Consider the following 13,272-nt stretch of genomic DNA (forward strand, 5'->3'; position numbering starts at 1 on the left):
CAAACATACATGCATTGAAGTTCTGGACTTCGCCAATATGAGTCTTGCAATCTCATCAAGAGTCGTATTTGCGTGTCGCCTGCGCAGTGCACCATCTCGTCGGAAGCGGCAATACTAGATTTCGAAGCATCATGGCCTAGCGGATCGCGATAGACTCTCAGATGTTGAGCGGTGGGTAGCAACGAGATATGTGAAACCATCTCGAGGCAGAGAGAAGGCTAGAGATGCAGGTCAAAGGGAGAGAACCACGTACTTGCATTGTTGTGGGAGACGAACACGAACCGATCGTCGACTATGGCAGCGCGCATAGGGTCAGGGTTGGGGTAGTGCTCCGATATCTTGTCGATGTCCAGACTCGTTGTAAGTTTTGAGAGATTGCATGTATTGCAACAGGAATATGGTAAGAATCTTCCGGAAATGGGCTTGAGTATGTAGGACGTTGTTGATGATGATTTGTTGTGTTTGGCCCTTTCATTTGAATAGTCTCGGTTTTTGACATTCTTCGACCAACTGTCATGAGTTCGAGACTATCGAACATACAATGCAGATCTGACCGTACTGCACAGCCCAACGGAGCACAATGTATTTTCACAATGAGAATTCAAAGCACTGATTTGCTATTGGTGGGCACTGGAATTGTTCCATCTACATCACTCAATCCTAGCAACAGCATCCTCCAACGACCCCTCCGCACCATCCCTTTTCTCAATCCACGATAACCTAAGCAGCGCCTTCAAATCCTCCTTGGCATAACCGGCCTTCCTCCCTTCCTTTAGTAGGATCCTCGCACCCCTCGCCAATTCATAGAACCTGGCCGCGTGATCCAAACTCGCATCTTGCTGCATCGCAGTCTTGAGTGTCTGCTGCAGAACCATTGCATTCAAACCCATGCGCTCGATGCCAAATTTGTCCAGACCACGAATACAACCCACAAGGCTGACTAGAGCTTTGTTGGCTAGTATGTCCAGCTTGGCAGTGAGGAAGTCATATTGCGGCTGTAAGAGGTTGGCTGCGATYGCGGTGTCGTATGTTCCTAGTGCAGTTGACAGGCTGAGGATTGCAGGGTCTGGGTCGTTGTAGGGTTGGCCGAGGGCATAGGTTGTGTCCAGAGCACTATAGATCCCGTGCATGAGGTGAAGGCGGAGATCGATGTGAAGCGTTCGTAGAATCAAGGATGAGAGCTCTGTGAAGGAAGCCACAACGCCATCGAAGGCCTCTGCTGTCTGTGGGTCCAGAGGGAGATACGCATTCGAGGGCGCGGTGTTGAGGGAGAGATTTTGTGTCCAACGTCGGCGATCATGCGCTTGCATGTTGGAAGTATCCACAGCTAAAGGCGAAATGTACCGGAGCTGTTGGCAACGAGATGCGAGCCATTTCATGGAGACATGCAGTGTGCAAAGTGCGGCGAGGGCCTTGCGGTCATGGATCAAATCAGCCTCCTCARTGGTACGCGTCTTTGTGGCATTCAGGAGAAGGGCAGCTTCCTTCTCAGCCAGTACCACAGCGTCATGAGTATCGGCTTTGGTAAGTTCCACGACTGTCTTATTCACTTCGCCAGAGGTGGCCAGCTGCGCAGCGAGTCTCATCTTCACATTGCCCTCTTGAGCCAGCTGTGCACGCTGGAGTAAAGTCTTGGACCACTGATAGCATTTATCATAGTAGCCTCTCATCTGGGTGATGACAAGTTGGCTGAAGCTTTGGTCATGCGGGAGGCTGTCCAGCATGACGCAGAATGCTTCGATTAGTTCGTAAAAGCGGACAGTGCCTTTGAATACAGGTTTCTGCGCATGCATCTGCCATTGTGGATCTGCCTGGAAAGCGTCCATCTCTGTCGTGCTGCGGTTGCAGAGCTCGAGCAAGGTCTCATCGAGTTGAGGATAAAACACGTTGATGAGGAAGTCATCCAGAAAGGAGGTTAGAGTACTGGAAACGACCCCAGAATTAGGCGGGACGACATCCCGCAGTCTGGTGAGGAAATCGAGCGAGGGCTTGAGCAAAATCCCCATATTGAAGACGCTGGGCTCGACGAGCAGCTTGTGCCCGGTTGCTGATACGTCTGCAACGATACCACGTTCCTGCTTTGCGCTCTGTATACTGCTCCCGACAAGCCCAGGCACTGACTGCTTGAGGATCATTTCCAAGTCCTCCCGATCTGTTGCCAGCTCGGTCGATTTGCTGTCGGTGTCAGACATCTTGAACAGCTTTCTGCTTCTATCTCGCGGCTGAGGTTGGAAAATATTAGCATTTGGGTCGTTGTCCTTCCGAGAACGATGTCCAAGGTTGCCATTGGTTGCGAGATGATCGTGCAATAAAGATCTGATCTCACTTTGCAAAAGCTTCCATAACTCGCGGAAACTTCGGTTTAGCCCAGGGTCTTCATGCGCTTCTCGGCGTATTATTGCACCCGTGACATCGTGGAGAACACGGTGACCCTCTGCGATGGCTTCATATCTCGCATACAACGTAGTGAGTAAGTCTTCCAACGTCGCTTGTCGTTCTCCATCGGGTCCTGCATTCACAGACCCTTTTCTTTGTCCGTTTCTCGCGGCACGTAGAATCGCAGGATGTCTCTGTTCGACTTCCATATGCGAACGTTCGACAACGGTAAAGAGCTCCACAGGAAGTCGGTGCTCGATGGCGTCTACCGCCACATCTAGACGTGACATCTTGTTTAATGACTCCACTAACAACTGAATATAACAAAAGGTGTCCGCTTCCGGGTTTCGAGTCGTGTCTTCTGTCATTCGTTTGCTCCCATCGTAGGACTCCAGAAACTGGTGCATCGCTCGTTCTCCCTCATCAATGGTTGAACTGGAGATGTCCCGCTTCATGTGTGATTTCCATCTCTCTTCACAGTATGGACTTTTGAGATAGAGGTGGTTGTGCAGTTCCTCAACCAGGATGTCGGTGAGCGAATGTTCCTGGTTGCTCAGATACACACGCAAATCACTCAGAGCACCAATGTCCTCCATTTCGGGCTTCCGGATCAGCTTCAGGGCATCCTGCAATGTATCAACCGCACCCAGGAAGCGCTTCTCCGAGATCTGAGCCTCCAGTTCTTCCGGTACCGCCTGCAGTTGCTCAATGGTGCCCAGAACTTGTAGCATCTGGTCGTAGCTCTGGCTGCTTTGTGCGAAGGCTTTGAGCTCTGGCCTGGCACTCGCCAGACTGCTCTTCGCTTGGACCAAGCCCGCTCGGAGTGTCCGTACACGCAGCTGGGATGCATGAATAGCGGCCTGAATCTTGTGGAATGTACCAATGCTGCTGTTGAAACCCTGGTGATGTTCGTTTACGATGACCTTGAGCGCATTCTGCAGCTGCTTGTGTACTTCTTGGAATTTACCATACTGATCCGCCAGGCCAAGTGAGGATGGGTCCATGAGCTGCAGGGCAACTTTTACTGGAATACAATCATCGGATGACATGAAGCTCCACTGTTGCTCAATATAGCGTAGGATATCTGTCCTATTGGTGAGCGTCTATTTCCGGGAAGAGAATGTGATCTCTTCAAGCAGAAGAAGCCAATCCAGGGGTTGTTCCAATGTCCTAGCCCATTGCGCATTCAAATTTCCACCCAAGATCTAGGGAAACGACTGACCTTCGACCTGACCGCTCGCAGGACCATATCGAGCCGTCGCTCTGCTTCTGCTCCGACTATGGCTGCTTTCAATATCTTTGCTCCGCCTATTGGCATTGTTTCTGCCTAGCCGTGGTATGCCATGCGCCGGAGGCTGCGGCGGTCCACCATAACCTCCTCGCGGCCCGCGCGACTGGCTACGCTCATCTGCACTGGTCTCCCGACTGCTATCGAACTCGAATCGTCCTCCTCCGTTCAAATGCGGCGCGTTTCCATTCGGGGGTTGTCGCATCCACGACATGGCCGGATGGCTTCCTGGCTCGCGATGTGAAGGATGCTGGCCAGAGGAAGTCACATCTGCTGTATCATGTTGTGAAGATAATCCGTTTCAGGTGTCTTCCGTGCCGCTCACCAAAAGATGTACCTGTGACTCGACAAAGGTGGGAACAATCAAAAGTCACTAGGTAGGTAGGAGGTGCATCTCACCTGTCAGTTGCCCAGGACGTTCATGCAGCTGCACGGATCACCAATCCGACAACCCGGACTTCCCGTCCGCTGGGCTAGGTACGGCTTCGCGACGAACATTATTAACTTTGTGCATCTGCATCTCCATTTCCATCTCCATCTTGCTACGCGACCCTCCACATCGATTCGTCCTCACTCGCAACACGTCGCCGCGACTGGACACGGCTGACACATGCGCTGACATGATTCCTTGAACGCCGCTGGAACAAACCACACGAAGGAGCGTCCCGGTGCTCCAGCTTCTATCACCACTTCCGCGATCTCCGCCGCGAACATGGCCGCTACGGCACATGGCCACACGAATGGCGTCAATGGTCACTCCAAGATCAAATCTTTCGCGCGATTCTCCGACGTCCCGACCGCGATTGATGTCCCAGTGGGAGCAGATGCGGGCGATGGTGATGAAGCTGTCAACATTGACTTGACAGAACAGCTGGACGACGTGAACGAACTGTGTGATTTGCTCCAAAACGAGAATGCCGCGCGCAATTACTGGATCACCATTGCCTTCTCCTACGCGAAACAGAACAATGCGGACTTTGCGATTGAAATCCTGCAGAGAGGATTGGACGCCCAGGCACAAGGGCCGGCGGAGGATCGCCTGAGCATTTTGGCTTGTCTCTGCTGGCTGTTCTTGTGGAAGTGCCGTCGAGCACCCAGAGTGAAACCAACTCAGGGTGCCGGCGATGACCGGACGAAGGAGCATTGGTTGTCCGCTGCGACTAGCATCCTCAACGATGCTTCGAGGATCAGCCCTTCGTACCCACCATTGTTCCTTGCTAGAGGAACTCTCTATCTCCTACGCGCCTCTTTACAACCAGTCAAATACGGCCCTGGCTCTGAGCTGTCCGATCGGAATGAGACACTCAAGCAGGCTACCAAATGCTTTGACGATGCGTACAGAGTGTCGGGGCAGAAGAACATATTGGCAATCATTGGAAGGGCAAAGGCGATTTTCTCGATGGGTAAATTTGCGGAGGCATATGTGTTGTACCAAACAGCCCTCGAGCGGGCGCCGGACATGATAGACCCAGATCCGCGCATTGGTCTTGGCTGCTGTCTTTGGCAGCTCGGCCACAAGGTCAATGCGAAGGAGGCGTGGGAGCGTGCTTTGGTTCTGAATAAGGACTCGAAGAGCGCGAATATCCTGCTGGGACTGTATCACCTGGACGAGAGCGGCCACTACAACTCCAACGATCCCGAGTTTGCACCAATCTACCGAAAGGCCATGACAACCTACACACAAACGGCCTTCAAGATCGATGACAYGCACGCGCYTTCTTGCTCCACGTTCGGCGGATACTTCCTGCTCCGAAAGACATGGCCAAATGTGGAGCGCTTGGCCAGACGCGCGATTGAGCATACCGACGTCAACGCTATTGCCAGTGACGGGTGGTATCTGCTCGCGCGAAAAGACCATTACGAGGGTGACTTGGCAAAGGCACAGGACCACTACAACAAGGCAGATCAAGCACGCGGCGGTGACGACCGAGGGTACCTACCGGCCAAATTCGGAGTTGCGCAGCTCAAGACATTGATGCACGATTACGACGGTGCCAAGTTCCGACTCGAGAAGATGATGTCGACCAACAAGAGCGTGGAAGCAATGACGCTACTTGGCATACTACACGCAGAGGAGGTCTTCACAAGCCAAGCCTCGGAGTCCAAGGATGACAAGAGCGCGGAGCGGAAAAAGGCAATTGCTTTGCTAGAATCAGTACGCGTGGCGTGGAAAGATGGCAAGAAAAAGATCACGCCGGACAACAACGTCTTGCTGAATCTTGCGAGATTGTATGAGCTGGACCAACCGGAAAAGGCACTAGCATGCCTGCAGCAGGTTGAGCACATGGAGATGGACGACATTTCGGAGGACGACTTGCCAGAGGACATCGCTGAGGGCCCCGCTGCAATCGAAAGCGCGAAGAGAGACATGCTGAGCCCGCAACTGCTGAACAACATCGGCTGCTTTCATTTCCAAGCCGAAAAGTTCTTAACGGCCAGAGAATACTTTCAGGCAGCCCTCCGGTCAAGTGTTTCGATCAGCAATAAGGACAACTCGATTGATACAGACACTCTCGTTTCCACCATCAGCTTCAACTTTGCTCGAACATACGRGGCCGAGGGCATGGATGATGAAGCACAGAATATATACAACGGCTTGCTTACTCGACACCCGGATTATGTCGATGCCCGAGCTCGTATGGCTTACATCGCTCTTCGATCTGATCCAGCAAAGGGCGCAGAGGCCATCAAGCAACTTCTACAGGCAGAACCTGACAATCTCGAAGTTCGCAGCTTGTACGGATGGTACATAAATCGACACAAGAAGCGCACATTGGCTCTGCCAGAAGATCAGGAGCAGCGACATTACAAGCACACCCTGATGGAGAAGGACAAGCACGACATATACTCCCTCACTGGCATGGGCAATCTGCATCTCGCAGTGGCAAGAGAAATGCCCAAAGACACCGACCAGCACAAGGAGCGCCGCAGCAAGACCTACATGCGGGCGGTGGAGTTCTTCGACAAGGTCCTATCGCTAGATCCCAAGAATGCCTTTGCTGCGCAAGGAATGGGAATCGCCATGGTCGAAGAGAAGAAGGAAACAAGCGCAGCCATTCAGATCTTCTCGAAAGTGAGAGAGAGCATCAAGGACGCCTCCGTGCACATCAACTTGGGACACGTCTTCTGCGAGCTGAAGCAATTCAGCCGTGCCATTGAAAACTATGAGCTTGCCCTGCAAAAGTCAAGAGACGCAGATCCCCATATCATGGCTTGTCTAGGACGGGCTTGGCTGATGCGAGCCAAGGTTGAACGAGACTTGGTTGCGTACAAGACGAGTCTGGAGTATTCCGTGCAAGCACTGCAGCAAGCTCCGGAGAACATCAATTTCAAGTTCAACGTGGCTTTTGTGCAAATTCAGATCGCGCAGCAGATGATTTCGCAGCCCGAATCCAACAAGACACTCGCAGATGTGGAGGTTGCGAGCAAAGGCTTGGATTCCGCCATTGAATCTTTCATTCAAATCGCCAAGGGTCCCAATCCGCCTTTCCCCAGGAACGATATCGAACAACGCGCGAACATGGGTCGGAATACCATGAAGCGCCAGCTTGCAGGTGCAATGGAGAAACAAGCCGAGTACGAGCGCAAGAATGCCACTCGCCTGGAAGAGGCGAGGAAGCGTCGAGAAGAGGAAATTCGCAAACGCGAGGAACAGAAGCGAATCGATTTGGAGAAGGCTGAGGAGAGGAAGCGTGAGATCGCTGCCCAGCGTGAGAAGATCGCACAAGAAGATCGCGAGCAAATTGCCAAGCGACTTGAGGAGGAGAAGGCGAGGGAAGAGGCAGAGTACACCACGGACCCTGACACTGGAGAGCGAAAGAAGCGGGAGAAGCGGCCCAAGGAGAAGCGCCCGAAGCGGAAAAAGAAGGGCGAAGACAGCGACACGGATGAAGGTGCACTCTATGCTTCTGGTGAGGAAGGGAGACGAAGCCGACCCCGGAGCAAGGCTGCAAGCGCGACGGGTAGCGATGGAGAGGCGCCGCGAAAGAAGAAGAAGAGACGCTTGGAGAGAAAGGGCAAGGCGGTCCCAAATTCCAAGTATAAGAGTGCGGAAACCGTGCAAGATTCGGATGAGGATGACAATGCCGGTATCGAGGCTGCTGCACCCAAGTCCTCGGCGGATGTGGATGCAGATGCGGWCACGCCAGGGGCGAGCGACGCAGTGGACGAGACGATGGCCACTGGCGGCGATGAAGACGAAGACGAAGCTGTTGCCCGGCCTGCACAACGAAAGAAGGCGACTCGTATCTTAGACGACGATGACGAGGACGAGGAACAAGAGGTGCCGGCCGTGAATGGCGGCGATACTTCCATGGCTGACGACACTGTTGCGGCTGCTGGGGACTCCGATCATGGCGGTGGATAGAGTTGGTCGCCATTGGACTCTTGTCATGGATAAGAGTCCTTCATCTGAACTACAGGTGCTGGGATATTTGCATGATAGCGGCTCTTCATCACAAGGAGGCGTCGGTCTATGTAAGATAGAGGTAGCATAGCTGAGAAAGCTCCTGCATATTGGTATCCTCAACATCACCAAGCCTTCACCTTGGAAAGAACTGAACCTCGTAACACGTTACTTACTCACCCCTAACATAATGACTCCCCGGAGTCCCCACTCACTCACCACGCAGTGCCACGCACCTCGCCGCGCATCTCCCCGTAAGATTGACAGGGTAGACAACCATGTTCGCATGTCTCAAGCCGGGAACGCCGTCGTTGCGATGGGCAATCGTCTACCTTAGCTAATGTCTCGCCCGACAATTTCTCGACATCCCTTAGTCTGWGAGGTTTCAGAGCCAATTGCACCTCCAATATGCCCATTGTGGTGATTGTGATCCTCATTCCGCGGAGGAGATTTGCGTTACCTTAAAAAACGCCTCTTCCTCGCGTGGGTTTAATTAAAATTCGTGGCTTTCGGGGATGTGAGAAAAAGGGATATGTCGTCGTTCGGATGGCGTGTATGCAGGAGATCGTCCGAGTTTATTTTTTCGGAATTCGAATCAAGAACTATTCAATTATTTATCCATCAAAGAACGAAACCCTGGCTCATAGAAACACGCCATCAGAAATGCCATGCGAACGTGGACATGGAGAAGTTGTTTTTGTTTCATGTTTCAGGGGAATACGAGGTTGGAGCGAGGCCGAGGAATGTCTCAGGCGTGATGAGATGAGGTTTTGCGAGATTTGACTTTTGTGGGATGGACTGAAGAATCTGCAAGAACAGAGAGATGCTTTGTGAAGGTAGTAAGTATAGATGGGATAAATAACAGGTGTTTTCTAACTCTTGGCTCGACGGTGGGATCATTGAGACCATCGAGACATTGCAAGTACCAAGCCTGCGTGAACTTGAACTCACTCGTCGGAAAATGCTAGCGCGCTGAGATGGTATTTGGCTGTTCGAAGAACATGGCGGGTTTCCAAGATGCAGAGCAAGGGGCGAGATAGTCCATGCTGGACTTTCATGCCGACAGAGCTTCTTGATGCTTACACACAGAGCGCCGCGTGTCTTTCTAATTGTAGAAACGCATTGCAACAGTAAGTCGTCAAAAGAATGACTTACCGACCGCGGAATGTTTCCAATCTCGGCGAGTGTGCCAAGGCATGACTGCTGTACTCTGACAGGCAGTTCCGGTTCAGGTCTCCTGGGCATGTGAAGATGGCCGGACATGTGGCTGATTGGACACTCCCTCCGCGATCATAATGTGGATGTCGAGTTCCTCGGGCTTTGCTCACCCAGTCTCCAATTGCTTCAACTTGGCAATGACTTGATCAATCGAGCCCTCGACAGCAGACTTCTCACCAGCATCCATTTTCTTCAGCACATAGCGAGCGACATCATTGCTCTCCCTGCTAACAGGTCTCCCAATACCAATACCAATCCTCACAAAAGGAGTGTTGCCCATGACAGACATGATGCTTTTGAGTCCATTATGTCCCTTTGCGCTCAACCCCTGTCCAGTCTTCAACGTAACAGCCCCCAGCGGCTTCTCCAGCTCATCATGAACAATCACCAGCCGTCCCTCCCCATCGACAATATTCTTCGCCCAAGCCATGTATGCAGCTCGAACGCCTTTGCCGGAATCATTCATGTAGGCCGTGCTCTGCCATAGGGTCCAGTCGCCGCTGCCGCCCGGGATAATGGAAGGTTTGCTAATGAGACCATTGCCGTGTTGCCTGTCTTTGTGAAATCCGGGATAGCCTAGTCGATCGGCGAGACGGTTGAGGACGGTGTGGCCGGCGCTGTGGAGGGTATTGGCGAATTGAGAGCCTGGGTTGCCGACGCTGCAGACGAGCAGCGGCAACGGCCGGCTGGCGAGCATTGACTTGGGTAGGGAGGTGGCAGTCGTTGTGATGCCTTCACTTGTGACGACTTTCACAAGCTTGTGCAGGTGCTGCTTTTTCTTGGATTTGGTGCTTGTCACGACTTTCGAGATGGAAGATCGACGCGGTTCCAGTCGCGCTTGATGACTTCTGCCAAGACTCGAGGCAACGTCGGTCACGGCCACATCAAGTTGATCAACCTCATCAAGCGTTTCCCCCATTTCTGTACCGTCGAGGAGCGGCATAATGGCAGAGGCGTGTGATTGTAATTGTCGGGTCTATGAACGGCGAAGCACGAAAAGTCTTTGTTCTGTATCATCGATCCATTCTGCTCAATTACGACATCATAGTGAGTCAGCGACTCCGCCGTCCACCCTCTTCCTCAAAGAGTCATCTCAAAGCAAGTGAAGCCGTTGATTTATTCGAGATGATGCGAAGTGCAAATTCGATCAGCAGATCATCCCAGTCTGTGCAATACAGATTGTCTGCCATTCGCCATCTTCTTCTTCACACTAGTCAATGTGCGACGGAAGTCCACCTCCGAGGAGTTCATCACGAGTCCTCTGGTCCTGCAGGGTAGTGTACGGTGTGGGTAGATTCCATTGTTCCAACAACACCAGTATCCGCACTCCCCGTTCCAACGCTTCCTTTCCATTCGCACACGTCCCACAAACACTAACGGAAGTGCAGCGGGATCCCACCGCCGCGGAGTTCTTCGCCGCGGGGAGTCCGAGGCGCAAAGGGCGATGATCGGATCGCATGGATGTCTCGCTTGGCTCTCTGCTCATGCTCACGCGACTCCTTGGGGCTCCCTAACCCAGCCCCATTCTTGTACGAGATTATCACGTCGTGTGGCCGTATTACAGCCCGTGTCCTTTTCAATCGCTTCCAGCAATTCCAATACCACTTTCCTCTCCTCATCCGCCTCTAAGCATGCTCCCGCCAGACACAAGGGCAACAGCATTTCCACACGTATCGCAGGTGGAGGCCGACCCAACGCGATTCCGATGATCTCATGCGCATGACGAATAGCCTCCGTGGAGACCTCCCGATATGCTTTCAAGCGACTGCCGAGCTTGCCGGTCTTGTTCCCCACCGGTCGGTGTAGTAGCAGATTCATCCTGGCGAAGTGATATAGCTGCATAGTCGCTGCACACACATCTATACTGTAGAAGACTTCCGTAAATGGTGATCGACCGGCAATGCTACCCCTATGGCGGATCGTTGCGCATGGTTGATATGTTGCGGGAAGATTGCCATACCAGTGGTCTAGCTGCCGTGTCAATGTATCCCACTCCTCTTGGTTGCCATTCGATTTTGGGTCGTTGCCGGCGCGGTAGTTTACCACCTTCAGAACCAGCCATAGGAGTGTGTGGGCGACGAGTTCCACAATTGCTCGACAGTGGGYAGGATCGTTACGAATGGAGTCAGTTGATGCGTAAAGCGCCCCGGAGTCTTGCAGTTGAAGACCGCATGAGTTCCACATTCTCAAATCTCCCGTGTCAAGAAGGGTGAGTTGGTCATTGAGGAACGCTGCTTGATAGTCGGCTCTGGCAAAGTTCCAGAACGACGCCAAATGCCCGACCGTGACAGATGGCGTTATCTGGTTCTGGACTTGCTGTTTAGGACTTACAGCCACGAGTAGGGACTTTAAGCCCGCAAGATGTCTGAAGAATTGTCAGCACATAACCAGCGGGTGTAATTTGGGGAACTTACTGCAGCCAGCCCGAGTCTAGGTTATCCAGAGACTCGTACATTGAGAACAACGATATGGCCACCAGCAAATCATCTGAATTGGCCATGGAGAGCGCCATTTGAGCGTTTGGCGTGGGAGGGTTGCTCAGACTGCCAGAAACGGCCTGGAGATACTGACGCGAGAACGCGATAGCTTTGTCGTAGTAGTTTGCGGCCTTGTAGAACCAGTCGACTTCGACGGCCTCATCAAGCACCTCCATGGATGAAGGTTTCTGAGCTTGCAGTCCAACAAAAGGTTTTGCGCCAAAGACACGCCCGAGTTGCTTAGCAGCAACTGCGGCTATTGCGTTTCTGAGAAGAGCATCACGAAGGGCTTTTATAGGAACAAGATGGGTAAAGTGCTTGTCTTTATCGAACAAGTCCATCCTGCGAGAGATCAGCTGCAATTCCCCACCAGCAATGAATGGTCGTTACCATGGTCCCAGAGACTCGGTAAAATGTCTGACGAGATATGCTATTTCGTGATCTCGTTCGTGTGTTATAAGTGCGGATGTTTGAAGCTGTGAATCGGGAGCCCACAAGTTGCTGTCAGAGAACAGTCCCGTCGAGCCAAGTCCTGTCGACAGAGGCGTGGCTGAGGCGGAATTGTTCATCAGCACATCGCTCTGGTCTACCTCGTCTACTATGTTTGGGATGTTTGGGATGAATCCACAGGTGTTGCCAGCTAGAGAGTAGTATTTCTCTGGCTCCAAGTCGAACCACTCTGGATCATAAGTCTCGTTCTGCCACAGATCGTCCATCACGGAGGGGTCTGGAAGATTGAGCTGGGGATGGGCGAGCATTACTGGACCCGGAACTGGATCAACTGTTAAGATAGACATTGCCTGTGGTGGCACAATACTCGACGGATTGCTAATCGGTGCATTCGGTAGATCGGGCTCGGCATGTGGAAGAGATGATGAGGTAGATTGTAGAGTGCCAACTGGCTCGCTGGGAGCGACATTTGCTGGCGAGATGGCAGCAGCAGCGCCGCTGCTACTCGGGCGGTCATTCGTTGACTGGTATTTTTTTCGTAGAGACACGCCTTCGTCGACAAACTTTCGTTTCTTGTCGTATCCCGGGCATGGCTTGCCTAGCTTTTCGCAACGCAAGCAAGCAGGAAGACGCTTATCGCACTGTAATTGATTCATGTCAGTCGTTATGTTTGTACATTTCTCTAGAAATGGATAAGGGACTGACCTTGACACGCCGCTCCCTACACCTGTCGCAAKCCCTTTCGGTTGTCCCTTCTTGAGCCATTCAAGATTGTAGGGTAGGGCGCAGATGAGCGGTCCGGTTGGAATCACCTTCCTCACACAGTCGGTTGATGTTAAGCGACGTATCCCGATCATACTATTCCGCGGATTTTGTCAATCACTTGGCTTCATTGTCATCACTTGACATGAAGGAGTGCCTTGCAGCATTGAATCGAAGTGTGGTGGGATTATTTAGACCAGAGAGAGACACTCTAAAGTCGCTTACATGACGCCTTTTTACGGTGGCCTACACATTCGCCCGGRCGAGTAGTCGGGCAACGGGACGGGACGATCGCG

General features: G+C 52.4%; 4 protein-coding genes; 1 reads left to right on the forward strand and 3 right to left on the reverse strand.

The window, feature by feature from the left end:
* Positions 1–650: 650 nt before the first annotated feature.
* RCC_07174 (related to secretion protein rsec8) lies at positions 651–3,425 on the reverse strand (the record flags this gene model as incomplete). The annotated part of the gene is made up of 1 exon (XM_023772432.1): positions 651–3,425. One exon carries the CDS (start codon positions 3,423–3,425, stop codon positions 651–653), a length of 2,775 nt encoding a protein of 924 aa, XP_023628200.1.
* A 951-nt stretch (positions 3,426–4,376) lies between these two features.
* On the forward strand, positions 4,377–8,030 carry RCC_07175 (related to tetratricopeptide repeat protein tpr1; the record flags this gene model as incomplete). Its single annotated transcript, XM_023772433.1, has 1 exon — positions 4,377–8,030. The coding sequence occupies one exon, from the start codon at positions 4,377–4,379 to the stop codon at positions 8,028–8,030; it is 3,654 nt and encodes a 1,217-aa protein (XP_023628201.1).
* Positions 8,031–9,393: 1,363 nt separating this feature from the next.
* RCC_07176 (uncharacterized protein) lies at positions 9,394–10,230 on the reverse strand (the record flags this gene model as incomplete). The annotated part of the gene is made up of 1 exon (XM_023772434.1): positions 9,394–10,230. One exon carries the CDS (start codon positions 10,228–10,230, stop codon positions 9,394–9,396), a length of 837 nt encoding a protein of 278 aa, XP_023628202.1.
* A 545-nt stretch (positions 10,231–10,775) lies between these two features.
* Positions 10,776–12,979, reverse strand: RCC_07178 (uncharacterized protein; the record flags this gene model as incomplete). XM_023772435.1 has 4 exons in its annotated part: positions 10,776–11,652; positions 11,702–12,106; positions 12,155–12,855; positions 12,920–12,979. 4 exons carry the CDS (start codon positions 12,977–12,979, stop codon positions 10,776–10,778), a joined length of 2,043 nt encoding a protein of 680 aa, XP_023628203.1.
* Positions 12,980–13,272: the final 293 nt, after the last annotated feature.

The sequence above is a fragment of the Ramularia collo-cygni genome (assembly GCF_900074925.1).
Source record: "Ramularia collo-cygni strain URUG2 genome assembly, contig: RCC_scaffold11, whole genome shotgun sequence".
In the NCBI taxonomy this organism is placed as follows: domain Eukaryota; kingdom Fungi; phylum Ascomycota; class Dothideomycetes; order Mycosphaerellales; family Mycosphaerellaceae; genus Ramularia; species Ramularia collo-cygni.